Below are 26,672 nucleotides of genomic sequence, written 5' to 3' on the forward strand. Positions count from 1 at the left end.
TTTGACCCCATATGACCCAGTTTCCAAAGCTTTTCCTTTGATTTGACCGGGTGACCTCGTTTTTGACCCAAGAGACCCAAATTCAAACTTAGCCTAGAGATCATGAAGACAAACATTCTGACCAAGTTTCATAAAGATTGAGTCACAATTGTGGTTTCTAGAGTGTTCACAAGCTTTTCCTCTGATCTGGCCTACCTACCTAATTTTTGACCCCACATCACCCAATTTCAAATTCAACCTAGAAATCAACAAGACAAACATTCTGAGCAAGTTTCATTAAGACTGAGTTATAACTGTGGCCTCTAGAGTGTTAACAAGGCAAATCTTGACGAACGAAGCATGACGGACGATGGACGACGCACACCGGACAATGACCAGTCACAACACCTCACCTTGAACACTTCGTGCTTAGGTGAACTAAAAAGGTATGATCACTGTAACCTCTGTAGAACTAAAATACATTATGGCCGGGTCAAGGATGTATACAATCAACATGCTATAATTACATATATGCCGCTTGTCTTGTTCATTTGATAAATTTTACATGCATTCCTGTGACACCAGAAGAAAATAGACGAAATGTCTTTTGTGACTAGCAGATGACCTATATCACAAGCACATTTGTATTGATAATGAGTAACAGATTATTTATTTTTTTTGCATTTAGCTGAAACAAAACAAAGACACAATAATGCTTTTCAAAATTGTAGTTTTATTCTGCGTATTCGGTGTTGGTGCAATAGGCGTTTATAGTCTTGTACTGGACCAGCAGACGGACCCAAACGTCCTTCAACTTCTTGTTAAACTGGAGGCTGACTTTAACAACATGAAATCTAAGGTGGAGGAATTGGAAGAATCGTGTACATGTAAGATATTTTTCACAAATTTGATCTAGCATTTTCAGATTCGCAAAGCTCTCATGGCGCAACTCAAACATATGTAAAGGTAGATTATATCAAAAGTCACATGAAAAAGAAGTTGATTTACTCCGATTTTGTTTTGTTTTATCCCTGCCAACGACACTATCTTGCTCCTACCTTTTCGATAACAGTTGCGCCAACATTCCTACTGGTGAGTGTACTAGGTGGTTTAATAGTGTACATTCAATGCGTGCGCACACTCAATGCGGGAGATTTAATGCCGACCATAACACCTATAGATTTATTTGCGAGTGAAATCCGTTGTAATTCATTCTCCATGAATCCGGTTGCTGTATCTTAACAAAACCGGCCATGGTATATCTGTGACGAAGCAGCCATACTATTACCGCGAACTTATTTTATGGATGAATTCAAATATCTCGATATTTTCCACAAACTTCCACACTTCCTGGAAACTGACCACATAGAGTGTATAATTTTCTTTTATTACAGGTGCCGCACCGTCTCATCAGCCGACGCAAGCGTTCATGGCTACGTTAGGTCACACACTCGCATGCACCGTAAACCAAGCGGTCATTTTCGATACTTTCAAACTGAACCAAGGCACTGGCTACGATAACAGGCACGGGATATTCCGTGCATCGAAAAATGGCACGTACCATTTTGGCGCTACTGTCAGTGCAGCGCCACAGACAGATTTCCACGTTGCGTTTGTTAAAAACCTTGCATCTAACCACATAGGATATTTATACGGAGGTGTTGGACACAGTTTCTGGCAAGAGACTAGCACTTCAATAGTTACCCATCTAAATGCTGGCGACGATGTATGGCTGTCTTGCCTGAGCTCAAGTACGTTACAAGGGGATTTAGACGCGGGGAACGACTATAAGACGTATCACTCGCATTTTTCCGGATTTATGATTGCCGTACCTTAACCGTTGGCAAGTTTTCTTTGAGATATGGACAAAAGTATTTCACCAATATCGAAAAGAACTTGTACAAAAAGTGTTGGTTTTTTCTGATTTATTACCATTTAATTTGTTGCTTTCTGTTAAATCAACATGAACATATATTTAAAAGATGTTAACGCCATTCTTAACTTTGTACTTTTTAATCATTTTTCATTTTAAATGCTGTCGAGATATTCTCAACTTTAGTTATCTTTCACAAGTAGTCAGTCCTTCCACAGAATGAGCGTACACATATGTACAAAATATGTAAAGGTGTTTGACTGTATTTGATTCGCTAGATGCGAAACAAAAGTTCATGAAGAACTTCTTCATTGTTTTGCAAGAATATCTTAAGGAATGACACCAAAATTCTCAAATTGCGAAAACATCTTGGAATATCACTACTAAAAAATGAAAAGAAAACGTTTGATGCAAAGCCTCAACGATGCTGCGTTTTTAATGATATGTAGCAGTATTCAAACTCATGATTCCAAAGTTGTTAAGGAATGACTTTTCAAAACAGTGCGAGTTTGAACTTTACACCTGGCGTCGAGCAGAACATTATTCGTGTTATCTAAAAACGGTGCACCTCACCTCCCCACCCTTCCCCATAGACTGCTGAAGGAATATCACCATATGACCTAAAATTATTGATCTAAGTAATATTTTATTGTTTTCTCATTTTTAAACTGAATATTTTGACTTACTTTAATATCGTAAAAAAAATAACTGGAAGTGAACATTTGTAACGGTAACGGTGCCTGATTAATGAAATGTAACGTCTTCATTCTGCACCACACTAGCGTATAGCGTGCCTGTTTTAAGAATACATGTACATACCTGTATCATACTGTAAGGCAGTACCTGATGTTCATTAGAACATTGCAAGCTTTAATAAATTACAGTTCTTCCCTGCTAAACTGCAAGATTTGTAATTTGAGCAGTTTTTGCTGTCGTAAAGGATCACATGCATAAAGGCAACTTAGATTATTCGGTCCATAGGCTACTTCAGAGTAGTTCCCCATTTTATAACTGGACAGTTCTGAAACAAAGTTTTGTAAAAATCGAACTGCTTATAACTGTGTCAGTACAAAAATTAGTTTTCTGGACCAGCTGTGTCATTAAAGCTGGTGCTGTGGTATGTGTATGCGTGCGTATCTGCGCGCTCGCGTGTGCGTGTGTTGTTTTCGTTACTTCTCTTGGATAGACTCCGCTACATCGAATCTGATACCGTATTTGCTCAGCTTCATTCTATGCTTTCAAGAATAGAATTTTCTATCTACCAGAATTGATATATGACATGAAAATCAATAGACACACAAAATGCTATTTTAAAGTTATGTCAAAGCCTAAAACCTCCATAAAAATCTTACGGAAATTATATCTATACCCCAAAATACACAGAAAGGAATTGAGTAGTCCAAAACAAAAATTGAATTCAAAATAAGAATGTAGAAAAAGAACAATACAATTGTTTCAATGACATGTTTCAAACAGTTTCTTGAACAAAGACTTTCCATAACCATCATACTCTTTACTGTCATAAAACATTCAAGTAGATAAGGAACTTTTAAAACAAAACAGAGATATTTTGAATAAAAGTTATATTGTATCTTTATTATACCCAAAATGACCCCGGCTTTAAACGCACGCATACTGTTTTCTCCGTTTATTAAGGAGGTAAAATATTTATTTATAGGTATATTTACCAAGGAGAGTTCCAACAAAAACCATTATTTTTTACTAATAAGAATTATATCAATCTTCACTAATCATAAAACCTGAAAAATGCGAATCGTAGTCAGGCGCTTTGCCAGTTTGGAAGCCATGAATAGCACTGTTGCCATAGATACATGACAACCAAACATCATCTCCGGCATCTAAATGCATTACTAGCGACGTACTTCTTTCTAACCATAGACTGATATTGTCCGCATACAGATAGCCCACATGATTTGATGCCATGTTTTTAACAAATGCGACATGGTACTGGGTATTCGGTGTAGCAGTTAAGGTAGCACTGATTTGATAAGTTCCATTCCTTGGTGCTCTAAACAGTCCATGTCTTTTGTCGTAGCCAGATCCTATGTTGAGCCGTACATTGTCAAAAATCAGTGGCTGATCGGTGGCGCAAGTTTCAACCCTGTGCGTCAGTGTTACCATAAATGCCGGATTCGGTTCTTTTTTAGTTGCAAGCCCTGCAAATAAGGTTGATAAAACATTAATTCGTGGAATCCAAGTTGCATTTACATTTACAAGATATTTGTTCTTACTTCCATAACAAACAACAATTTGGTCATCTACATTTTTTTCTAACTGCTTCAGTCTTCTAAGGGATTACGTTGTCCTTAAGTGAATTTTATAGCGTACAGGATGATAGATGTTTCAATGAGATTATATGTTGACATGAGTTTATCTTTACCGCTGTATAAAGCTACTTTTGTGTGATCTTTACATGGGGCCATATAATTATTGATGTTAGTTTACATTTACCGCTGTATAAAGCTACCTTCGTGTGATCTTTAAATGGGATCATATAATTATTGAATATTTGTTTACATTTACCGCTGTTTAAAGCTACTTTGGTGGGATGGTTTACTGAAAACATACAATGATATTACTTTATATTTGTTGCTGTTTAAAGTACTTTTTTTGGAATAAAAATAAGATAAATATTTTCATATGCACGCAACTTGATACTGAGGACAAATAATGGTAGTAAATAGATTGAGAAAAAACATGAAAAATATCTACATTTTGTTCATCTTCTGATGTTTCAATCATATCGCAAAAATGTGTGTAAATACATGATATCAATATGCACTTTTAGAAAAACTTTAAAATATAAAGTAATCTAAGTACGACAAATATAGCTAAAATATGCACTTCGCGTTGAAATGCACGACCATACTCCAGAGTTAGTCAAGAAGAAGTAGAAGAAACATTTATGAATAAAAATGAGTACCTGATTCCTCCAATACCCTTATCTTGTCTTCTTTTTAACAGTTTGACAAACATAACGAAGTATGCATTGCACGTTGAAGTGCAACACAATACTCAAGAGCGGGCCAAGAAGAAGTAGAAGAAACACAGACAAATAAATGAGTACCTGATTCCTCCAATACTCTTATCTTGTCCTCTAGCGTTGAAACTTTTGCTTCCAGTTTAACAAGCAACTGCAGAACATCAGGATCCGTTTGTTGTTCTAAAACTAAACTCTTCACACAATCACAAGCTACCACTGACAAAAATAAAGCAATTGAATTCATCCCGACTGCTTGATGTTACGTAACAAATGATTAACAAAGCGTAAATAATTCTTTATCTGTTTCCTTATTAGAAAATAATGTAGACTTGAATGTTCGTAAACAAAATGCCTCGGTAAGCAAGCAAATGTCCTAATTTGGTGATACACCGTTCTCATCCATCAGAAGACGAACTAAACTAGGGAACCATGGTATGCAAAAGTGAGGATACACATGATATACCATTAGAAGATTTCATGTCTTAATGGGGTATAGCCTCAACAAACATTTTATGAAAAGGATTCATTACTCTAGGCCCTATACTTTTCGAGCTATGAGCATCACAAACAAAAGATCCACTATTTTGGCTATTTCAAGGGCCATAACTCTGTAATAAGAGCTAAGATTCTCAAGAAGAATGCCAAGTGTGCAAGGTCACATCACGTTAAAAACTCCAGCAAGGTTTCCTGAACTTACATCTAATACTTTTTGAGCTAGGCACATAATTAGGTGAAAAAGTGCATTTTTTTACTATTTCATGGGCCATAACTTTAAAAATATGGGGTGGAGCCAGCCAGACAAATTAGAGGTGTGCAAGTTTATATCATGATTAAGGCTTATGCAAATTTTCAACCATTTATATCAAATACATTTTGAGTTAGGTGCGTCACAAGATGAAAATGTACATTTTTGACTATTTCATGGGCCATAACTCTAAAAATAGGGGGCAAATCCAAATGAAAAATAGAAGGTGCGCAAGTTCATATCATGATTTAGACTCATGCAAGGTTTCATGAATCTATATCAAATACTTTTTGAGCTAGGCATGTCACAAGGTGAAAATGTGCATTTTTTACTATTTCAGGGGCCATAACTCTGAAAATTGGGGGCGGACCCAAATGAAAAATAGGAGATGCGCAAGTTCATATCATGATTAAGACTAAAGCAATGTTTCATGAATCTGTATCAAATACTTTTTGAGCTAGGCGTGTCACAAGGTGAAAATGTGCAATTTTGACTATTTCAGGGGCCATAACCATGAAAATAGGGGGCGGAGCCAGATGAAAAATAGGAGGTGCGCAAGTTCATATCATGATTAAGACTCATGCAAAGGTTTTATTAATCTATATCAAATACTTTTTGAGCTAGTCATGTCACAAGGTGAAAATGTGCATTTTTGACTATTTCAGGGGCCATCTAAAAATAGGGGGTGGGAGGGGGGGAGGGGGGTAGGGGTGGGGGGGGGGGCGGAGTCATATGCAAAAATAGGAAATGCACAAGTTCATATCATGATTAAGATTCATGCAAGGTTTCATGAATCTATATCAAATACTTTTTGAGCTAGGCGTGACACAAGGTAAAATGTGTATTTTTGACTATTTCAGGGGCCATAACTCTGAAAATAGGGGGCGGAGCCTGACGAAAAATAAGAGGTGCGCAAGTTCATGTCATGATAAGGACTCATGCAAGGTTTCATCAATTTATATCAAATACTCTTCGAGCTAGGCGCGTCACGAACTTCGGACGGACGGACGCACGCACTGACGGACGCACGGACGGACGTTCTAACGAAACGGTATTTATGTGACACCCCCATTGTTCTCTCTATTGTTCTATCAGTCACATAAAAAGAAAAAAGTCACATAAACAGAACGGAATGAATGACATCAAAGAGAAAGTACCGTTATGCAGTCACTTAACCATCATTTCGCGGGCACAGACAGACGCACGGATGCACGGACAAGACCAAATCTATATGCCCCCACCACTCATGGGGGGCACAAAAATCATTTCCTATATATCTCTATAGTAGCAAAATCAATCGGATCGAGAAATCGATAACGCCGATAGTGTATTTTCAAGGGAGACAATTTCATCGATAAGCCAGCGATTTTGCTTGGTTTTACTTAATTTTAATAACCTGTAAGCTAATTTTCGAAGTGTATGTAATCTATCGAGCATACATGCTGCAAAAAGCGATTTTTATGAAAAGCCAGTGATAAAACTAAAAATTGTTTCCATAATAGATCCTTCTATAACAAATATTTTATTTTAGGGTCTCCAAAAATTCAAAACTCTGCGTTTATGATAACATTAAGCCACCATATCAGCGGATGTACAGCTGACCAGCCACTAATCTTCGACACAGTCAAGCTGAACCAAAGCTCTGGCTACGATTACAGGCACGGGACATTTCGTGCACCGGCAAACGGAACATACCAGATTAACGCAACATTATCTTCTTCACCAAACAACCAAGGTTTCCATATTGCTTTTGTGAAAAATCTAGCCAGCAACCATGTCGGATATTTATATGCTGACGGCGGTAAGGACCACTGGCAAGAGATAAGTACCTCGCTGGTAATGCATCTAAACGCCGGCGACGATGTTTGGTTGTCATGTATAGCTGATAGTAAATCCATGGGAAGACAGATAGGAACGGCATATGACTATCACTCCCACTTTTCTGGTTTTCTAATAGCAAGGATTTGAACATGTTACATTCAATTTCAAAATTGTTTTGCTTTGTTTTATAAACCATTAACGAAGAAAAGTTAAATAATTTATTTTGTCTACATATAGATAGCGTCTGTATGGTGCCAGCGAGAAAAAAATACAGGACTATGCGACCGTGTCCTTACATGATTTTAATAGATTACGACCGTTAAGAAAAGAAACACGTTACTTAATTTGATTCGGAGGATACCCGTAGAATAGCTGTCTGCTAATTAAATGCTATGGCGTACCTGATAATAAAAATCATTTTCTTTGAAATGTATGGCCTCTCTTCATTCTTAAAGCCTACGTAACGACATCAATACACGTATGTTGTCAAAGATGGAAACTGTTTATCATTATATTAAATGTTTTCATATTTTGGAAAAAAGATCTTACTACAAAATTATTTTTGAAAGTTGCTTTACTGCATAAATTCATAGGGGTTTTGTAGTTTTCAATTTGATATGAAATACCAAAACGTTTGATTTTAAGCACAAAAGGTGTATAAACCTAAATAGAAACTCGTTGCGATTTATTTGTTTGTTTGATATGGGTTTAACGCGTTTTTTTTAACAGTATTTCCATTATGGTAACGGCGGGCAGTTAAGACCTAACCGGTGTTCCTGGATTCTGTAATAGTACAAACCTTTTCTCCGCAAGTAACTACCAACTTCCTTCTTCTCTTCTCCGAGTTATAACTTCGAAGATAATGTGTAGGCGCTGATTTAGTCTGGCTACCGATTAGATAGTCACTTTAAATTCTTTTTAATCATTTCTCTTATAAATTTTGACTTTCTTGGCTCTGAAGAAAAGGACATAACTATACACAAATTTGAATAGCCTCAGGAATTATCTCCTGTGAACAAAACACAGGGTCTGAACAAGACTAGAGCTGATTAAAACCAGGACAAGGTTCAGTTAAGCCTTATCTGACCTATACAATTTAGTAGAAATTTTGAATTGATGATAACTGTAAACTAGAGCATATATAGGTCCAACTTCTTCACAGAATTTATGGTCAGTTTTCGGTTGAGTTGACAGCTGTGACCCTTCGAAAATTTAAAAGTTGTTTAAGAAGTTGCTAAAAACTGAAGATTCTTCTTGATGCATGAAACCTAAACTGTATTTAGACCGGTTAACGCCAAGAAGAAGAGTGCATTCAGACGTTTTCAATTTTTAGATAATTTACGAGCAAAATTGAACCATCTCCTTTGTACAGTCATGTGACATGCAACAATACTTTCCAAATTTTGCATGCTATCATTCTTTACACACTGGTTGCTGTTTAGAGATTGAGTGCAGAGACTGTTTAGAGACTGAGTGCAGAGATTGTTTAGAGATTGAGTGCAGAGACTGTTTAGAGACTGAGTGCAGAGATTGTTTAGAGATAGAGTGCAGAGACTGTTTGTAATGTAACAGGTTTGAAAGGTTCGGAATATTGTATATACTATAAATCATTGTTTAATATGTTACGGAGAAAGATGATAAACTATAATTAACTGAATCTAAATTGAAAAGCTGAATTGTCAAACTGTCACAAAACATGTAGCCCAAGGGTTTAAACAGGTATACTTAGTTGTTATATCATTTACTTCCGGGATCAAAGTTAGATATGTTAAGGAAAAAGTCACGACGAATTGTGTAATTTTACATAGCGGCTAGACTGCTTAATTAAATATATATGCTGAAATATAATTATCTAGGCAGAGAGAGTTAGATTTAGAGTTTGAGAGAAAGATGGGTTATAGATGCTAGATTGATAAGGTCACCTTTACTTAATAATATCTAGCTAAAATGTTATGTTTAAATATTAAAGACTGTTGCTATGATAAATAAACTGGTTAAAAGGTTATGTTTGTTGTATTAAATGGCCACGCTACGTTACATGTTTAGAGACTGAGTGCAGAGACTGTTTAGAGACTGAGCGCAGAGATTTGGACAGGCACAGTGACAATCGCTTTGTATTGTCAACTGTGGCTGCTGTATGTGCAACATAGGACAACATGTTCCACTGACCTACTGTTCTAGGAAAAAAATATAGGAATCTTTGGATGTGCCAGTGTATTTGGAGCTATATATGTTAACTTGCCCATTCCTACATGAATCAGAAGTGGAGGACGAATAATATTAAACACAATGTCTTTTATCAAGTCGTCACGGAGAACATACGCCTAGCCCGAGGATCGAATTCATGACCCTGCGATCCGTAGATCTGTGCTGTCCATATTGAGCTTAGCGAGCGGACCGAATGGAATTCACTAACATTTGCGATAGAGATGTGACCTTTGGGAATGATCCGCTTTTGGAGGTCAGCATGAGAACTAATTCTGAACCATTCTTATAAATTTGCGAGAGGTTTAGTAAAGATCCATTAAGCAGTTCGAGTGATGTTTTCTGGTGGTCTTTAAACGGTTCAAAGATTATCTATTTTCAACTATAACATTATGTTCTTTTTGCCCAGTTTTCTTAGCAGAAACTACTAGGACTCCTGCTTACTTGTGAAGCAATTAACCTTATCACCATAACAGTAAAATTCCCGGCCCCTGTAGAGTTATGAGGCCACAGGTCATCACAATAGTGATTTATTGTGATGCATTTGTATCTGGATCATTTGATATGTACATGTATTGTTACAGCTTGAATCTACAAAAAAATATTGTTATTTAGATCTATAATTCAATATTATGCATATTTATTCAAGGTAACTTGACATGAACAACCAAGATGGCGTCACGAAATTAGGCTTGGTTACATTATTTACTCGGATAGACAATATGCTGCTACAGAGGTCTAAAGATGCATTTTAATCATTTAATACACACATAAACAATGGTAAAAATGCATTTAATTTATAAAATTAAAAAAAATCAAATGTTCTGAAACTCACCATGAAAAGTAATCAATGTTTGTGCGCATTTTGCGGAAAAGTTATGTATCCAAACTGAAAATAATTTATATCCTCATATCTTTGAATATGTCCATCAGGTGCTCCACCTATGAACAAAGAACTTACCCACTGAGTTTTATGCTACCTGAAGGACAATTCAAAGATATGAGGATATAAATTATTTTCAGTTTGGATACATAACTTTTCCGCACAATATTGACTAGTTTTCATGGTGAGTTTCAGAATACCGGTATTTGATTATATATTTTATAAATTAAATGCATTTTTACAATTGTGTATGGTGTTTTTAAATGATTAAAATGCATCGTAGCAGCATATCGTCTATAGGAGTAAATAATTTGACCAACCCTAATTTTGTGACGCCATCTTGGTTGTCCATGTCAAGTTACTTAAGAATGAAGTGGTTGTTTATAGTTTCAAAATTGTGACAAATGAAAACCCCAAGTAAAATTTTCTATATATCTTATGCGTTTGTATTTTCTAATTAAACACCGAGTTTGATATTCCATATCATCTGAAAATATAAAGAATACTATTTACAAGAATTTCCATATTCTATATCCTAACTAAACTGCTTGATCAAGATCATGCATACAGCATCATGTGGATATATTTTAAATAGAAATAAAGTTAATATAATATTGATGATATGGTTTCAGTTTTAAGGAAAATCATTTTTAGCCAAATCTTTAGCTCAGTCCCTTTGAGATTATCATCACTGTTTCGGGTTCATTTATTGAAAAAGTATTGAAGGCACTGACCTTCAGAATTTGGCTAAAAATGATCAATCTTTAAAATTGAAGTTTAGTGATATTATGAGTATTAGAACATGAGTTTTTGTTTCTTAACTTACTTAAAAATATCAATCACGAAAAGGAAAAAAGACAAGCCTGAGTCGGGAATCGAATCCGGTCAATAAATATTTCCTTGCAGTCTTGACCAAATTATTCTAACACGACCAGCAAATAACCTTCATACATGTAGAGCAAAATCCATCTCGGGTTATTCTGCAATATACCACTCGCGTGCAAAAACGTCATCCGATCCAGGAGCGAAGTGTGATTTATCGTAGAATAACCCGTGTTTTTCGTTCTTATGCGAAACAATATATCACTCAGGCCTACGGCCTTCGTGATATATTCTTACGCATAAGAACTCAAAACTCGGGTTATCCTACGATAAACCACTTTTGGGAACTTATCATTTCTTAAATATACCACGGTCTAATACTGCCGCAAACGAGTTCACTTTTTCACTTTCATGGGGTGGGTGGGGGTGGGGGGGGGGGGGGGGGGGCTGAGGTGGTGTAGATGGTCTACGAATATGCACATTACATATCAAAATGTTTGTAACAGTCTTAAGTTTCCAAAACCAGTTGATGCCAGAATCCAAGTGGTGGGCAAAGTGCTCAAATTCAAGATTGCCGCCAATATGGCCGCCGAAAATTAAAACTCATACTATACAAATTGCCTGGACTATATCCCAGATAGCAGACATGCGTTGGCCCAACGTTGGGCCAACGGCAGACTCTTCGTTGGCCCAACGAAGATTTCCAACGTTGGCCCAACGCCATTTTGCTAATTGGCGCAACGTTGGCCCAACGGTTGGTACATCGTTTGCCCAACGACTGGTATCCTACACTCATCGTTGGCCCTCCATTGGGCCAACAACTGATATCCTACACTTATCGTTGGCCCTCCATTGGGCCAACAGCATTATTTCGTCTATCATGGTTGGTTGGACCAACTCTGTTTCTTTGTTTGCCGAAGATGGATGCCAACGCTATCCCAACGATTACGAAATTGAAAAAAGACTAAAACTAGCATCGTTTATTAAATACATGTTTTATTTTCAAATAGTTGTGATTTTGTTAACATTTAACAAAAAGAAATCTAATATTTATTTAAAGTTTGTTTGCAATTTTCCTGAAGAAATATAACAGAATATTTCATCACTACAACATGTAAAATATTGATTCCAGTCTTTTATAAATCTAAATATTTTTCTTATTTCAGTCACCAATTAAATCCTACCATTTAAGCGAATTACTGTCTGTATATTAACCCATTATATATCCAAGTTCTGTTTGTTTGTTTTCTTTTCTCACTGAAGTTGCAGCTTTTTATACTTTTATTTTTTTCCTGTGCACCACAGTGCTAGGCACTCCATTATTACTCTCTTGAACAGCACCCTGTAAAAAACAAAAATCATAATGTTGATTAAACCATCTACGTCAAATTGATAACAATAACTAAAGAAATGCACATAAACCTCTGGATATAAACTTGCGTAAAATGTATGAAATTAATTTTTGTCTGTATTTAACCGAGAAAAATATGTTAGAATTAACAAGAAAATGAGTTATTTTATTTACAGAATTTAATACTCAACACAAGTGCCATCCGCCAGGTTTAGATATAAGTATTTAACATATGTTCAAGTCATATGGATATAACATGCATACAGGATATAAAAAGATATTATCTATAAGATTCCACAACTTTATCAAAAAATATTTAAAAAAAACAACTTCTACTTACAGTTTATAGCTGGAAGACCGGGTTTTGTTAAATCTAGACCTATCACATGTATAATAGTTTCCTTTACTTCACATGTCTATAAAGCTAGAAATCTGGCCTAGAGAGTAATATTAACCACATTTTCTGGGATTTCTTACATAACTCAGGTTAAGGAGAGTTCATGTTCTGGAATATTCAACAGATTTATTGTAAACATTTTATGATTGTATAAAATTAGATATTTGTTATAGAGTTAGTAAGGGTTTTTTTTTTCAATACTTTTTTTTCACAATTTTTTCAAGGTAGTAGATTTGCAATAGTTCAAAATATCATTACGGCTGCAGATAAGTTTTTAATTTAATTAGCCCAAATTTAACTGATTATGAACTGGTGCAGAGAACATGTTTAATAATTAATTAAATATTGCATGTTACACCTACACAAACTGTGTATACCTGTGGGGGTTTGTGATAAAACAGTGACCTGTAAAATATACAATTATTATATTATTACTTCTAATGGACCAACGTTGGGCTAACGTTGGGCCAACGATGTTTTCTCTGTATAAGTCTTTCCCTGAAAGTCAATATCGGGCCAATGCAGAGATATCTATGACTGAAATTTAAAGTTGGTTCAACGTTGGCCCAACAGCAGTATTTACAATACTTATAAATCTTTGTTGGGCCAACAGTGGCCCAACAACGATTATCCTTTGACGGTTTTCCGTCGTTGGCCCAATGACTTCATGTTTACAGGGATATTTCAATTTAATAGGCATGGTCCTAATTCTACACAAGTTTCTGTTGCAGAATAGATAAAAACATAGTATATTTTATCTTCAAGTAAATTGAAATATATTCTTACAAAATATGAAGGATATTGCATGCAAAATGATAAGAAACATACATTCCTTCAATAATTCTATCACTTTTAATTGCTTGATTATATTTTACAAGTTTTGTGCTTTATTATGCTCCTAAATTTCATAAACTATATCATAAGTATTTGACATGACAACTTTTGATTAATTTATTATCTATTAATCCAACAATCAAAGGCTATTAAAGTAAACACCTACTTATATATATGTTATCAATAATTTAGATGTACCCTTAAACAAAATAATGATGTTATTACAATTTATCATCACTTGTCCAACTCAAGATTGCATAGTGTAAGGAACAACAGTAAATGGAAGCACACAAAGTATATTGACCATATGTTTAAGAAAATAATTTTCATCACATTTTAGTCCATATATTACTGGTATAAAATGTGTCAAAAAGCTTTATTTGATATCGATTTATGCATATAATTTTCAAAATTTATAACTTTGAAAATATCATAATAATTTCAATTCAATTTATAACCGTTAAATACTTTTATTTTGCAATTTTTTATATTGGATGTCATTTTCATGTATTAGCGGCCATCTTGGCGGCCATCTTGAATTTGAGGGCTCTGCCCAGTGACTAGAAACTGGCATCAGGCAGTTCTGAAAGCTACAGATTCTGACGAACATTTTGGTATGCAGAAGTTGATGTGCACATTCGTAGACAACCTACTACAAGTTTTAAGCTACTTATCTGGTCATACTTGCAGCATGATAATGTTGCGTTTACACTTAGCCACGATGTCCACGATTTTAAAAAAGCGAGGTACTCCACGATTTATTGCATCAATTTTGTATTACGATGCTTTCCTACGCTTTCTTACGCTTTGTTACTACCTGTAGCGTTTTGTTACGAAACCAAACACGATCTGGTCAAGATCTGCCACAACTTTCATAACGTTCTCTCAAGTTCATTTACGATTACCACGATATGCTATCACGTTTTGTCACGTTCTATTTAGATCCCTCACGTTATCAAGGTCTGCTAAGCTCTCCTACGATTTATGGCCATGATTTGATCAAGATTGTCACGTTCTGAGCACGACTGAAGTATAAATAGGAGGCATGGGACATCCTCTTATTCTCTCCAGAGATTCCACGGAGGAACGAGCTATACATCCAAGAGATGAAGAAGATGCCGAATTGGCAATTTTTATGTATACCTATATAGTTACTCGTCGGCAGCAGCAACAAGGGACGGAACAGGACAGGATAGAAGAGAGATGAAAGTGACGAAGAAATAGAAGGCCTAGGAACTGCAGGGTTTGACCATGAGTAATTGTAAACCGGTCACTAATTGGGATTATACTCTTAACTTATTAACAGAGAACTGAGGCGTAAAGATGTTGGTTCCTACGTCAACTATGTAAGGATGCCTCCAGATCTATTTGAACTTAAGGAATCGTGTTTCCAAGTTCACTAAGATCCCCTACGATGGATAATCAAGGTCTGATGCGCTATGTTAAGGTCTGTTAAGATGACTGCGCTCTACCTCGATTGCTACGTTCTATCACGTTCCCTCAAGTTTTAACGAAATCAGGATAATCGGTGAAAATATTTTGACTGTCAAAGATTTTGTCACGATCCTTACGATCATCACGATTCCACCAAGTTCCCTCAAGATCACTACGATTCGATACCACGACCACACTCTCACCACGCTTCACTCAAGTCGTGAACATCGTGTACATCGTGGCTAAGTGTAAACGCAGCATAACGGTCGTTAAATATAAAGTTTTATAATTAAGGCAGTTTACCTCCGATACCCTTTGTCCCCTTTAGGGCCCAGTGTAGTACTAGTTTATATTTAACTCAGATGTAACCATTCATGATCTAGCGTGTCATACACAATTATATTTAAAGTCAAACAGTCAAAGTCAAAGTCAGATGAGTGACTTCAGTAAAAATTAAGAATGAAATATCCTTATGATTCACATGATTTCTTGAAGAAAAATGTCTTTAATTCAGATGTTGCTGATGCCATGAATTCCCAGTCCAATACTACCACTTTATATTTCCTGCAGTAGCGTACTATGACAAGTCTATATCTGCGTGTAGTTCTCGTGTGGTTATCAGTGTGTAACATTATCGCATTCGCATTAACCGTTAATAAATAGGCTATAGTATTTATTTTTAACCATCGGTATTCAAGAAATTACTTGAAGTGTTAAAGACCCCTCCACGACCTACTTTTTCCTCCCACATGAACTTGGTGCAAATAATTCTGGTAATACTGGTATAATACAACTATTCTACAAGATGACAGGCGGACAGTTTAGGCCCTGTTAAAGTAACAGACATGATAGATATTATTGTAACAGAAATGATTCTAGAATTTATTTTTATAACACATACATAAATTTTTTATATCAGACTTATATTCTAGTCATTAGGCCTGGAAGTAAAAATTGAAGTGACAGTCATTCATACTTAGGATATTGTAATACTAAAAGAAATCTAGGTAATATTTAGAAATTGAAACATATAATTTTCAGTTAGAAAACGCACCAAACAAAGGCTGTATCAAGGGTCTACATTTTCAAAATTTTCTTGTGGTGATACCTCAAACCCTACTTGCAGGAGGGGTATCCTCCCACACCCTCCTCCATATTGCCATTTAACAGTTTGATACATTTGCCAGCTGCCACAATGCCCATTTCTAAATCTGACTGCAATTCACAGCGGGAAGGAACACCCCTCCCCACACCCAGCCTGCTACCAACCACGTAAAAATGGCTCAAACATTTTTCAGCCCAGTCTGGTCCTGTCTGTCTACACAAAGAGCTATAAAAATTGTATCTTATACTTCTTTGGTCTACATGAATCAAAATGGATAATTGAAAGTGCATGAACTTGGGGACTACTGACATGTTTTGAAGGGGTTAACATAGAATAAATTTGGTTTTAACTTAAAAAGAACTGCTTTTATTTATATCGGTTATCTTTTCCGAAATTGGTAGCTACTTCGAGTAACTTCCCTTAGTTTCGAATGCGCAATTGTCCTGTCAGTCACTTTTCCTATTCATGGCACTATATACTGACACTCTGCAACATTTACATATCTTTAAACGCAAAAGTAAGTATACTTTAAATTCACATCACTTATAATATGATTGAACAATACCTAATGTATGACACGGTTATCGCCAGGCCCTTTATCTGTAAAATATTGGAACAGTTCTTTCGTCCATCCGTTACAAATTGTATGTGACAATCCGCGCTATAAAATTTCAATATATAAATTGTCATATTCAAATTTTATCATGTGCGAATATATACCAACCGATAATTGCCTGTTTTGGTAATGCCGGAGGCAAATGTTTACTGGAAAAATATATATAGTCATGGGCAGTCTCTTAGTGTCAGCTGTCAAATTGTAGTTAGTACTTTCAACATTTTTATTTTTGCGAACCACTCTTTAATTTTAGAGAATTTTACTAGGCATCGATTGAATGACCATTTCATTGATATATTTTGTAACAAAATCTCTGTTCAGTTGGGGAAAAACCACTAAAAACAAACTGAAACTGGAAGACTATACTACCAGTACATCAATCATTAGCCGACTCTCAGGCCTTTCAGGCCTTTGATTGTATGAACTGTGAGTGTAGCAATATGCGTCCCCTTAATTGAACAATAAACATCCAGTATGTGGCGGAGAATACTGTACAACTGTGATGTTTCATATGTTATCTGATTTGAACATACAAACTTATTTTAAACTTATATATACATATACGCTAAAATTAGTATTTGAATCAAATAGGAATTCATCGAAAACTTCTAAAATAATACTTGCATGTTTCAGAATTTCTGTGATTTACAAAATATATTTTTGTATAGAATTGATACTATTTATACTATTTATCATCTCAAAATGGTTATTTTTATTTCCTTACATTTTCTTTTTACATTTTACTATAAAATATAGCCAGTACAGTATGGCCTGGTCAAGAAAGTATAAAATCAATATGTTATAATTACATATAAGTTGATTGGCTTGTTCATTTGATGAATACATTCATTCCAGTGACACGAGAAGATAATAGACGAAATATCTTTTGTGACTAGCAGTTGATCTATATAACATGCACATTAGCATTAATAATGGGTAACAGATTATTTACATTTTACATTTAGCTGATATAAAACAAAGACACAATAATGGTTCTCAAAATTATAGTTTTATTATATGTATTCTGTTTTGGTGCAAAAGGCGTGTATAGTCTTGTACTAGACCAGCAGACGGACCCAAACGTCCTTCAACTTCTTGTTAAACTGGAGGCTGACTTTAACAACATGAAATCTAAGATGGAGGAATTGGAAGAATCGTGTACATGTAAGATTTTTTTTCACAAATTTTATCTAGCGTTCTCTTAGAAATATATGCAAAAGTAAATTGTATCAAATGTAACATGAGAAAGAAATTATTTTTTTCCGGTATTTTTTTTGGTTTCTATCCCTGCCCTGCATTTCCCTATCGTCTTTGTCGCATTTAAAACGGTCACTCTTTTTTTCCGTGTATATTTTCAATATCAGTAAACTTCTCTTCCCTCGGCTTATTTGCGGGGGAAATACGTTGCAAATTATTTACATGGGTCAGAAATAGTTCGATTATCACTGATTACGCTGTCGGCCGAGGCTGATGGTTGCCCTATTTCAACAAAACCAGCTGACGAAGCAGCCTCACTATGACCTTGAACTTATTTTTGGATGAATTCAAATATCTCATTCAAATATCTCAATACTTTCCACAAACTTCCACAATTTCTGGAAATTGACCACATCGAGTGTATAATTTTCTTTTATTACAGGTGCCGCACCTTCTCATCAGCTGACACAATCGTTCATGGCTACGTTGGGCCACACATTTACATGCGCCGTAAACCAAGCGGTCATATTTGATACTGTCAAACTGAACCAAGGCACTGGCTACGATAACAGGCACGGTGTGTTCCGTGCAGCAAAAAATGGAACGTACCACTTTGGTGCTACTTTTACTGTAGCACCACAGACAGATTTCCGCGTTGCTTTTGTTAAAAACTTTGCATCTAACCACATAGGATATTTATTTGGAGGCGTTGGACACAGTTTCTGGCAAGAGACCAGCACTTCAATTGTTACCCATCTAAATGCTGGCGACGATGTATGGCTGTCTTGCCTGAGCCCAAGTACGTTACAAGGGGATTCAGACACGGTAAACGACTATCACACGTATCACTCGCATTTTTCCGGATTTATGGTTGCTGAACCTTAACCGTTGGCAAGTTTTCTTTGAAATATGGACAAAAGTATTTCACCAATATCGAAAAAACGTGTACAAAAATGTGTTTTATTTTCTGATTTATTACGGACCATTTTCCCAACCATATTAGCAATGGATTCATGTTGACGCCATTCGTAACTTAGTTCTTAGTAGTTATGTTTTCATTGTAAAATGCTGTCGAGATAGTTTCAACTTTAGTTATCCACACAAGTAATCAGTCCTTCCACATAATAGGCGTACACTATGTACAAAATATGTACATGTGTTTCACTGTATTTTATTCGCTAGTTCGCATGGACAACTTCTTCATTGTTTTGCAAGTTTATCCTAAAGAATGGTAGCAAAACTTCTGGAATTCCGAAGAAATCTTGGAATGTCACTACATTGTACTTAAAAAATGAAAAGAACAATTTTGATGCTAAACCTTAACGTTGCTACGTTTTTAATAATATGTAACAGTATTCAAACTCACGGCTTCGAAGTTGGTAAGTGCAATGACTTTGAATGAATTGTCAAAACAGTGAGACTTTTGAACCTTACTCTTGGCGTCGAGCGGAACTTGCGAATATTCGTGGTATCTAGAGTTGGTGCACCACCGTCCTTCCCCACAGGCTGAAACACGCATGCCACCATATGACCTAAAATTGTTGACTCAAGTCAAGTAGTATTTATTGTTTTCTCATTAGGTTTAATATTTTTAAAGTGGATATAATTACTTACTTCCATTTTCATATTTTTTTGTAATGGTAATGTTCACTGATTAATGAAATGTAACTCCTCCATTCTGCACAACACTATCGTATAGTATGTCTGAATGCATACCTGGCTGTATCATTTTGTAAGGCCAAGTTGACTTGTATCTTTTGTAGTTTCAAACAATACCTTCTTGTGTCAGACATTTAAAGTACAATTCCCTTTAAGGGTCCGAAATGTTTATTTATAATTTGATCATTGCATCGTCGCTTAAAAGCTTTTTATAAATCGATACGACACATCAACAGTTCTTTCCTGCTAAACTGCAAGTTTTATAATTTCAGTATTTTTTCCTGTCGCAAACAAACAGTTCCATTGACTTGATTACTTGCCCACATGTTATAACTGGACAATTTTGAAACAAAGCTTTGTAAAAATCGAAGCGAGCGCTTATAACTGTGTCAGTACAAGATTAAAGACAGTGCTCTGGAATTAGCTATATACCTGTCCGGGGGAAATGCAACAAACTGATAATATTTGGCGAATAAGGGCTAATGGTGGGATTTTCAAACTGGCATATCTTGCATTTACTGCATTGATAGATCTCCCCGAACTTTGACTCAGTGTCATTATATTTTCTGGTTCTTTTGGGATCAAATAGTCCATTTAATGTATCATCTATAATAGAATGTCCCGGAAGCCGGTGCCGTGGTGGGGGATACACATATTGTTACTTATTGTGAACAGACTCTGATATTATTTTGCTCAGTTGCATTCTATGCCTTCGTAAAAATTCTCAGTCTATCAGTATTAGATCTTATTCATAAAATGAAAATTAGTAGACTTCGGTGGCACATATAGGTGACATGCACTACTCTTTTTTGAATTGCAATTCTCCTTTTTACGTCGTTCCCACGAAATACAAACTCGAAGGAATGACTTAGTATGTCATGGTAACGGGATACAAAGTCGTGGAACGACATAAAAAAGGGAAGTGAAATTTAGAAAAGTACTGCATTGAAAAAAGTAGTAGCACATTAAAAAACAGTTGTGTAATAAAAAAAGAACAGTGCAGTAAAAAAGAGTAGTGCATGCTAGCTATGTCGAGGGAACGACTTAGTAACTCGTATAAACGAGTTTAGCTATGTCGTGGGAACGACTTGCTATCTCCTTTCCACGACATAGTAAGTCGTTACCACGACATAGCTATCTCGTTCCCACGAGTTAGTCAATCAATCAAATTTTGCGAAACATGCGTAATTTATATGTTTGCTATAAATGATAAGTTTCTTCCCATTGTAATAAATATTTAACGATATGATTGTTTCTGTCGGTCATGATGATCACAGATATAATAAATATAACGAACAATTTGATTGGCAGACGAATTCGTGGGAACAAGATAGCTATGCGTCGTGGTTATGACTTACTATATCGTGGGAACGAGATAGTAAGTCTTTCCCATGATATAGCTAACTCGTTCCCACGAGTTTCTAAGTCTTTCCCTCGACATAGGTAGCATGCACTGCCCTTTTTTCTACTGCACTATTCTTTTTTTATTTAACTACTCTTGTTTTTATTGCGCTACTTTTTTCAATGCAAAACTTTTTATAATTGCACTTCTCTTTTTCATGTCGTTCCCACGATTTAGTATCTCGTTACCACAACATACTAAATCGTTCTCTCGAGTTAGTATCTCTTGGGAACGATATATAAAAAGAAGTGCAATTAAAAAGAAAGAGCGGTGCGTGTCACTTCTGTGCCACCGTAAATGCAATTTCAAAGTTAAATCAAAGCATGAAACCTTCCATAAAAAATCTTACGGAAATTATATCTACGTCAAAAATTTCACAGAAAGGAATTGAGTAGCCCAATTTCAAATGGTTTCTCCAAATGACATTCCATAACCATCATTATCTTCATTATCATTTATTAAGATCTAAATGGCAATGCTATTGACTAAAAGTTATATGTGTGCTGTGTTAGGAATATAGATTTAACACTGATTGCTGTTTCATTATTTTTATTTATGAAGAAATATAGTATTTTGTTTGATGTTGTAACACGTGTATTTGTTTTTTTAGAAGTACTTGAAAAGAGAGAGAGAGAGAGAGAGAGAGAGAGAGAGAGAGAGAGAGAGAGAGAGATTCTTATCACCAAGGAATAATGTTCTCAAAATAGTTCTTAAAGTTAATCGAGTAAAATGGGTAAAACTAGGAAAGAGAGTCAAGGTTGCCTTCTAGAGGTCCATATATTATGGATTCTATATATATAACATCCGGCCCCTTTAAAAAAAATCCCCCAAATTTTCAAACAAAGCAACCTTGGATCCCTTTTACACGACAGTTTTTAGATAAAACCCAAAGACAAAGAAAATAATCTAAACAATTACATATTGATATGTTGGTCTAGAAGCAAACACTCTCACATAGATTGCTGTTTCATTATTTTTATTTATGAAGAAATATACTATTTTGTTTGATGCTATGTTATAACACGTGTATTAGCCTAACTATACTAAAGGAACCAGCGTGGGAGCCATCTGGTCTAGTCGCGTAATGGCTGCCAGGTATTTGAACACTAATTTTTCACTTGGCATGGCAACAGAGGTCTAAATTAAAGCTAGTTTCTGTTTAAATTTCATTGTGGATGTATTTGTGACATTTTGGTAGGAAAAATGTGAGAGCAGTGGTGAAGTGAATCTCCGTTGTAGTATGAGTAGTACTTCCAGGTCACAGCAGTGTGGTTTTGATGTCAATTTACAGAAAGCAAATGTGACCAGAGAAATCTGTCTTACAAGATACATGACCCCTACTTTTCTCTTCATTTTATATCAGTTTTATCATAACTCTTTAAAATGAGGTAAGGATTTGTTCTCTGATATGGGTCTAGCTGTGTTTGGAAGCTCTTTAAAAAAAATGTCAGCTTTTATTTATATAGAATATATAGGAAAAACTATTTAACTGGTTGTGACCTATTTGTTTTTGAGAAGTACTTGAAGAGAGAGAGAGATTTATCAACAAGGAACAATGTTCTCAAAATAGTTCTTAAACTTAATCGAGTAAAATGGGTAAAACTAGGAAAGAGAGTCAAGGTTGCCTTCTAGAGGTCCATATCTATATAATAGCTGCTTAAATGGAGGTCCATATCTATATAATAGCTGCTTAAATGAATCAGACTTTAAAATTACGAAGTTAAACAGTTAAAGAGTTATTTTTACATTTACTTTACTAGGAGAGTTCCAGCAAAAACCGTCATTGTTCACTATTAAGAATATCAATCCTCACTGATCATAAAACCTGAAAATGTGAATCGTAGTCATTTGCTTTGCCAGTTTGGTAGCCATGAATAGCACTATTGCCATAGATACATGACAACCAAATATCATCGCCAGCATTTAGGTGCATTACTAGCGACGTACTTCTTTCTAACCATATGCTGATATTATCAACAAAAAGATAACCAACATGATTTGATGCCATGTTTTTAACAAATGCGACATGGTACTGGGTATTCGGTGTAGCAGTTAAGGTAGCACTGATTTGATAAGTTCCATTCCTTGGCGCTCTAAACAGTCCATGTCTTTGGTCGTAGCCAGATCCTATGTTGAGCCTTACATTGTCAAAAATCAGTGGCTGATCGGTGGCGCAAGTTTCAACCCTGTGTGATAGAGTTGCCATGAATGCCGGACTCGGTTCTTTCTTCGTTGAAATCCCTGCAAATGACGTAGACAAAGCTGAAATTTTATTTACAAGATATGTAATTCAGGTTTCATTAACGAACTACAAATTGGCATTTACATTCTTTTGTAATTGATTCACTTTTTGAATAGGGATTTCATTGTCCTATATTTGTTTTGATGATGAATGTTTCATTGAGACCATATTTTCATAATGTATCATGGTTTACTTCCAGTGTCATTATAACTGTTAACTTCTTTCTGTAATATTCTTCCACTGACGAAGAGGCGTGGCTATAAGCCGTACTCTAACTACTAGTAAGTTAGAGAACATGCCTTAGGTCCCGCCTACATATAGAATACTGTAGGGAAATGTTGAACTTTCTGAAACTGTTCTCTATTTCAGTTAGAGTACGCTTGTCACGTGATAGTACCAACGCTTAAAATGGAATGTTATAACTTGTCAATCAAAGTTTGTAGCCGAATGCGTTGTTCATACTGGCAGACCATGATACAAAACAGAAAGCGTAGGGGCCACACGAATAATGAGGTTATTCTCGTGAACCCTAGCTACTCTTTCTATTACAGAGAACATGTCATATAGGTCCCACAATATGGACTACAATAGGGAATGTTGAACTTTCTGAAACCATTCTCTGTTTCAGTTAGAGTAGGCTTGTCACGTGATAGTACCATCCCTTAAAATGGAATGTTAACTTGTCAATCAAAATTAGTAGCCGAATGCGTTGTTCATATTGGCGGACCATGATACAAAACAAAAAGCGTACAGGGCCACTCCAATAATGAGGCTATTCTTGTGAACCCCTACTATTTCTGTTACTTATAGGATTTGGATAGAGAAAACAACAGAAAGTTAACTGTCAGTTCTTTTTTTTTTTATAGTTTTAACTTATGAGTTGTAATTAAACTAGAGTATATAAGAGCCTTTAAAAAAAATCGAACTGGAAGGTAGAAATAACAGCAAACTTAATTAGTTCATGAGTCATTTACCCTCTGTCAAATTTTTTTAATTGGTTTTCACAATTTGTTAAAATTAGGGTTTTTTTCTTAATACTTCATATACATTGATTTTGCAAGTGTAACATAATAAAAATATACAGATATGATATAAATCACAATGGTACCGACTCAAACAATTAGTTAAATTGTTTGAAAAAATATTTTGTTTTACTTTTATGTGTATGCAAGCTGCTGAAAACGGCCAAAGTCTACTTCTGGACAATTGCAAAAGTTGTTGAGGCTTACTGCAAACGTATGAAGTTTCTTTCCATAATTATAAGAAAATCTTATGATAAATCTTCAACTATCGATCTTTACAATAAATAAATAGAACTGTCAAACAGACTCACCCACGACCGATTACAAACTGAAAAGGTCGCTACTGTAATTTGATACTATTTTACAAATAATGTTTTGCTTCTTCTGAAAAGTTTGAAAATTTCAGTTATCCTGCTGCTGCGCCATTAGGTGTTATTATGTTGTAAATTTATCTTTACCACTGTAAAAAGCTACTTTCATGGGATTTTAGTCTTTTACCGCAGTATAAAGCTACTTTTCGTGGAATTTTAATCTTTGACGGCTGTATAAAGCTACTTTCGTGGGATTTTAGTCTTTGACCGCTGTATAAAGCTACTTTCGTGGGATTTTAGTCTTTTACCGCTGTATAAAGCTACTTTCGTGGAATTTTAGTCTTTGACCGCTGTATAAAGCTACTTTCGTGGGATTTTAGTCTTTGACCGCTGTATAAAGCTACTTTCGTGGGATTTTAGTCTTTTACCGCTGTATAAAGCTACTTTCGTGGGATAACAAAAATGACTATTTTCATTTGCACACAGCTTGGTGAAATGATGTATGACATTAAGAAATAGCAAAAAGAACGAACACCGGTATCAAATACTAATAGTTGGAAAAAAAAACACATGAAGAATGTCTTTATTTTGTTTATAATCTAAATTGTCTCTGGCTTTTCACTCCTTTCGAAAAAATATGTGTTTATACCTGATGTCAGTATGCACTTTTAGAAAAAGTTTAAAATATATAAGCCTGAATTCAAGTACGACAAGTATAACTAAAATATGCACTTCACGTTGAAATGTACGACGATACACCAGAGTAGAATAAAAATGAGTACCTGATTCCTCTAATACTCTTATCTTGTCCTCTAGCGTTGTTACTTTTGCTTCCAGTTTAACAAGCAACTGCAGAACATCTTGATCCGTTTGTTGTTCTAAAACTAAACTGTTTACACAACATCTAGCTAACACTGACAAAAATAAAACAACTGAGTTCATCCCGACTGCTTGATGTAATAACTGATTAACAAAGCGTAAATAATTCTTTATCTATTTCTTTTTTTAGAAAGAGAATGTAGACTTGAAAGTTCGTAAACAAAATGCCTCGGTAAGCAAGGAAATGTCCTAATTTGATGATGCACCGTTCTCATCCATCAGAGAATCGTCAAATAGTACCCGGGACGAACTAAACTAGGGAACCATGATAGACCTCTGGTATGCGAAAATGATGATACATATGATATACTATTATAAGATTCTTAAATGCAAGTAACTAGGCAGGTATATCAGTTTTTATCAAAAGACAAACTTGCATGGTGGTTCAATATATTATCATCTAATATGCATTAAAATAAATCAAGGAAAACCCTATTTCTATTCATCTGAAACAAAGTTACACAAGACACATGGCAAAACCATGGCTTTTTTAAAAAAAATAATAGTTTGTGATTTTCCTTTGCCATTTTGCGTCTTTCCAATTTTTACTTACACATTCGTACATTATTTTCATTCTTCCTTACATAGTGTGCTTAGAGTTCAGTCTAGTTTTATTGTTAACCTCTCGCAAACTGATGAATAAAAGCAACAACAACAACATAAGATATCGTGTTTTCATACTTAGTTTTTACTAATTTTTTTTTTACTTCGATTGTGAAAAAGCTTCAAGCTTATTTGAACCGCTCTCTGGTATGCTTCCAGAAGTGTCTGGCGCTCAACCCAGGTGTGTTAGGTTCTAAAGAACGATACTGAAATATACGAGTTACTGACCTCCAAGTACGACATAGATAAGTTAATGACCTAGATATTTATTCCTATTTTTCTTCAATG

The 26,672-nt window shown here is 35.3% G+C and overlaps 4 protein-coding genes across 4 annotated transcripts; 2 read left to right on the forward strand and 2 right to left on the reverse strand.

Moving 5' to 3' along the window:
* The first annotated feature begins 659 nt into the window (after positions 1–659).
* Positions 660–2,656, forward strand: LOC128556414 (uncharacterized). The gene is made up of 2 exons (XM_053541509.1): positions 660–866; positions 1,374–2,656. Exons 1-2 carry the CDS (start codon positions 692–694, stop codon positions 1,814–1,816), a joined length of 618 nt encoding a protein of 205 aa, XP_053397484.1. The 5' UTR covers positions 660–691; the 3' UTR covers positions 1,817–2,656.
* A 694-nt stretch (positions 2,657–3,350) lies between these two features.
* LOC123551954 (heavy metal-binding protein HIP-like) lies at positions 3,351–5,169 on the reverse strand. Its single transcript, XM_045341270.2, has 2 exons — positions 4,941–5,169; positions 3,351–4,029 (listed from the first exon to the last, which is right to left on the reverse strand). Exons 1-2 carry the CDS (start codon positions 5,098–5,100, stop codon positions 3,590–3,592), a joined length of 600 nt encoding a protein of 199 aa, XP_045197205.2. The 5' UTR covers positions 5,101–5,169; the 3' UTR covers positions 3,351–3,589.
* Positions 5,170–18,017: 12,848 nt separating this feature from the next.
* Positions 18,018–20,884, forward strand: LOC123553436 (uncharacterized). Its single transcript, XM_045343150.2, has 2 exons — positions 18,018–18,233; positions 18,709–20,884. The coding sequence occupies exons 1-2, from the start codon at positions 18,059–18,061 to the stop codon at positions 19,149–19,151; spliced, it is 618 nt and encodes a 205-aa protein (XP_045199085.2). The 5' UTR covers positions 18,018–18,058; the 3' UTR covers positions 19,152–20,884.
* A 2,116-nt stretch (positions 20,885–23,000) lies between these two features.
* Positions 23,001–25,895, reverse strand: LOC123553437 (heavy metal-binding protein HIP-like). The gene is made up of 2 exons (XM_045343151.2): positions 25,685–25,895; positions 23,001–23,568 (listed from the first exon to the last, which is right to left on the reverse strand). The coding sequence occupies exons 1-2, from the start codon at positions 25,842–25,844 to the stop codon at positions 23,144–23,146; spliced, it is 585 nt and encodes a 194-aa protein (XP_045199086.2). The 5' UTR covers positions 25,845–25,895; the 3' UTR covers positions 23,001–23,143.
* Between the last annotated feature and the right edge of the window lie 777 nt (positions 25,896–26,672).

Source organism: Mercenaria mercenaria, chromosome 4 (genome assembly GCF_021730395.1).
Source record: "Mercenaria mercenaria strain notata chromosome 4, MADL_Memer_1, whole genome shotgun sequence".
Classification (NCBI taxonomy): domain Eukaryota; kingdom Metazoa; phylum Mollusca; class Bivalvia; order Venerida; family Veneridae; genus Mercenaria; species Mercenaria mercenaria.

What these genes read in the sequence shown, in the direction of transcription:
- LOC123553437 (XM_045343151.2), bottom strand. Translation starts at nt 25,844, where the DNA reads ATGAACTCAGTTGTTTTATTTTTGTCAGTGTTAGCTAGATGTTGTGTA. An exon ending in AAGAGTATTAGAGGAATCAG is followed by an intron (nt 23,569 to 25,684) that starts GTACTCATTTTT and finishes CGTCATTTGCAG; the next exon opens with GGATTTCAACGAAGAAAGAA.
- LOC123553436 (XM_045343150.2), top strand. Translation starts at nt 18,059, where the DNA reads ATGGTTCTCAAAATTATAGTTTTATTATATGTATTCTGTTTTGGTGCA. An exon ending in ATTGGAAGAATCGTGTACAT is followed by an intron (nt 18,234 to 18,708) that starts GTAAGATTTTTT and finishes CTTTTATTACAG; the next exon opens with GTGCCGCACCTTCTCATCAG.
- LOC128556414 (XM_053541509.1), top strand. Translation starts at nt 692, where the DNA reads ATGCTTTTCAAAATTGTAGTTTTATTCTGCGTATTCGGTGTTGGTGCA. An exon ending in ATTGGAAGAATCGTGTACAT is followed by an intron (nt 867 to 1,373) that starts GTAAGATATTTT and finishes CTTTTATTACAG; the next exon opens with GTGCCGCACCGTCTCATCAG.
- LOC123551954 (XM_045341270.2), bottom strand. Translation starts at nt 5,100, where the DNA reads ATGAATTCAATTGCTTTATTTTTGTCAGTGGTAGCTTGTGATTGTGTG. An exon ending in AAGAGTATTGGAGGAATCAG is followed by an intron (nt 4,030 to 4,940) that starts GTACTCATTTAT and finishes CCTTATTTGCAG; the next exon opens with GGCTTGCAACTAAAAAAGAA.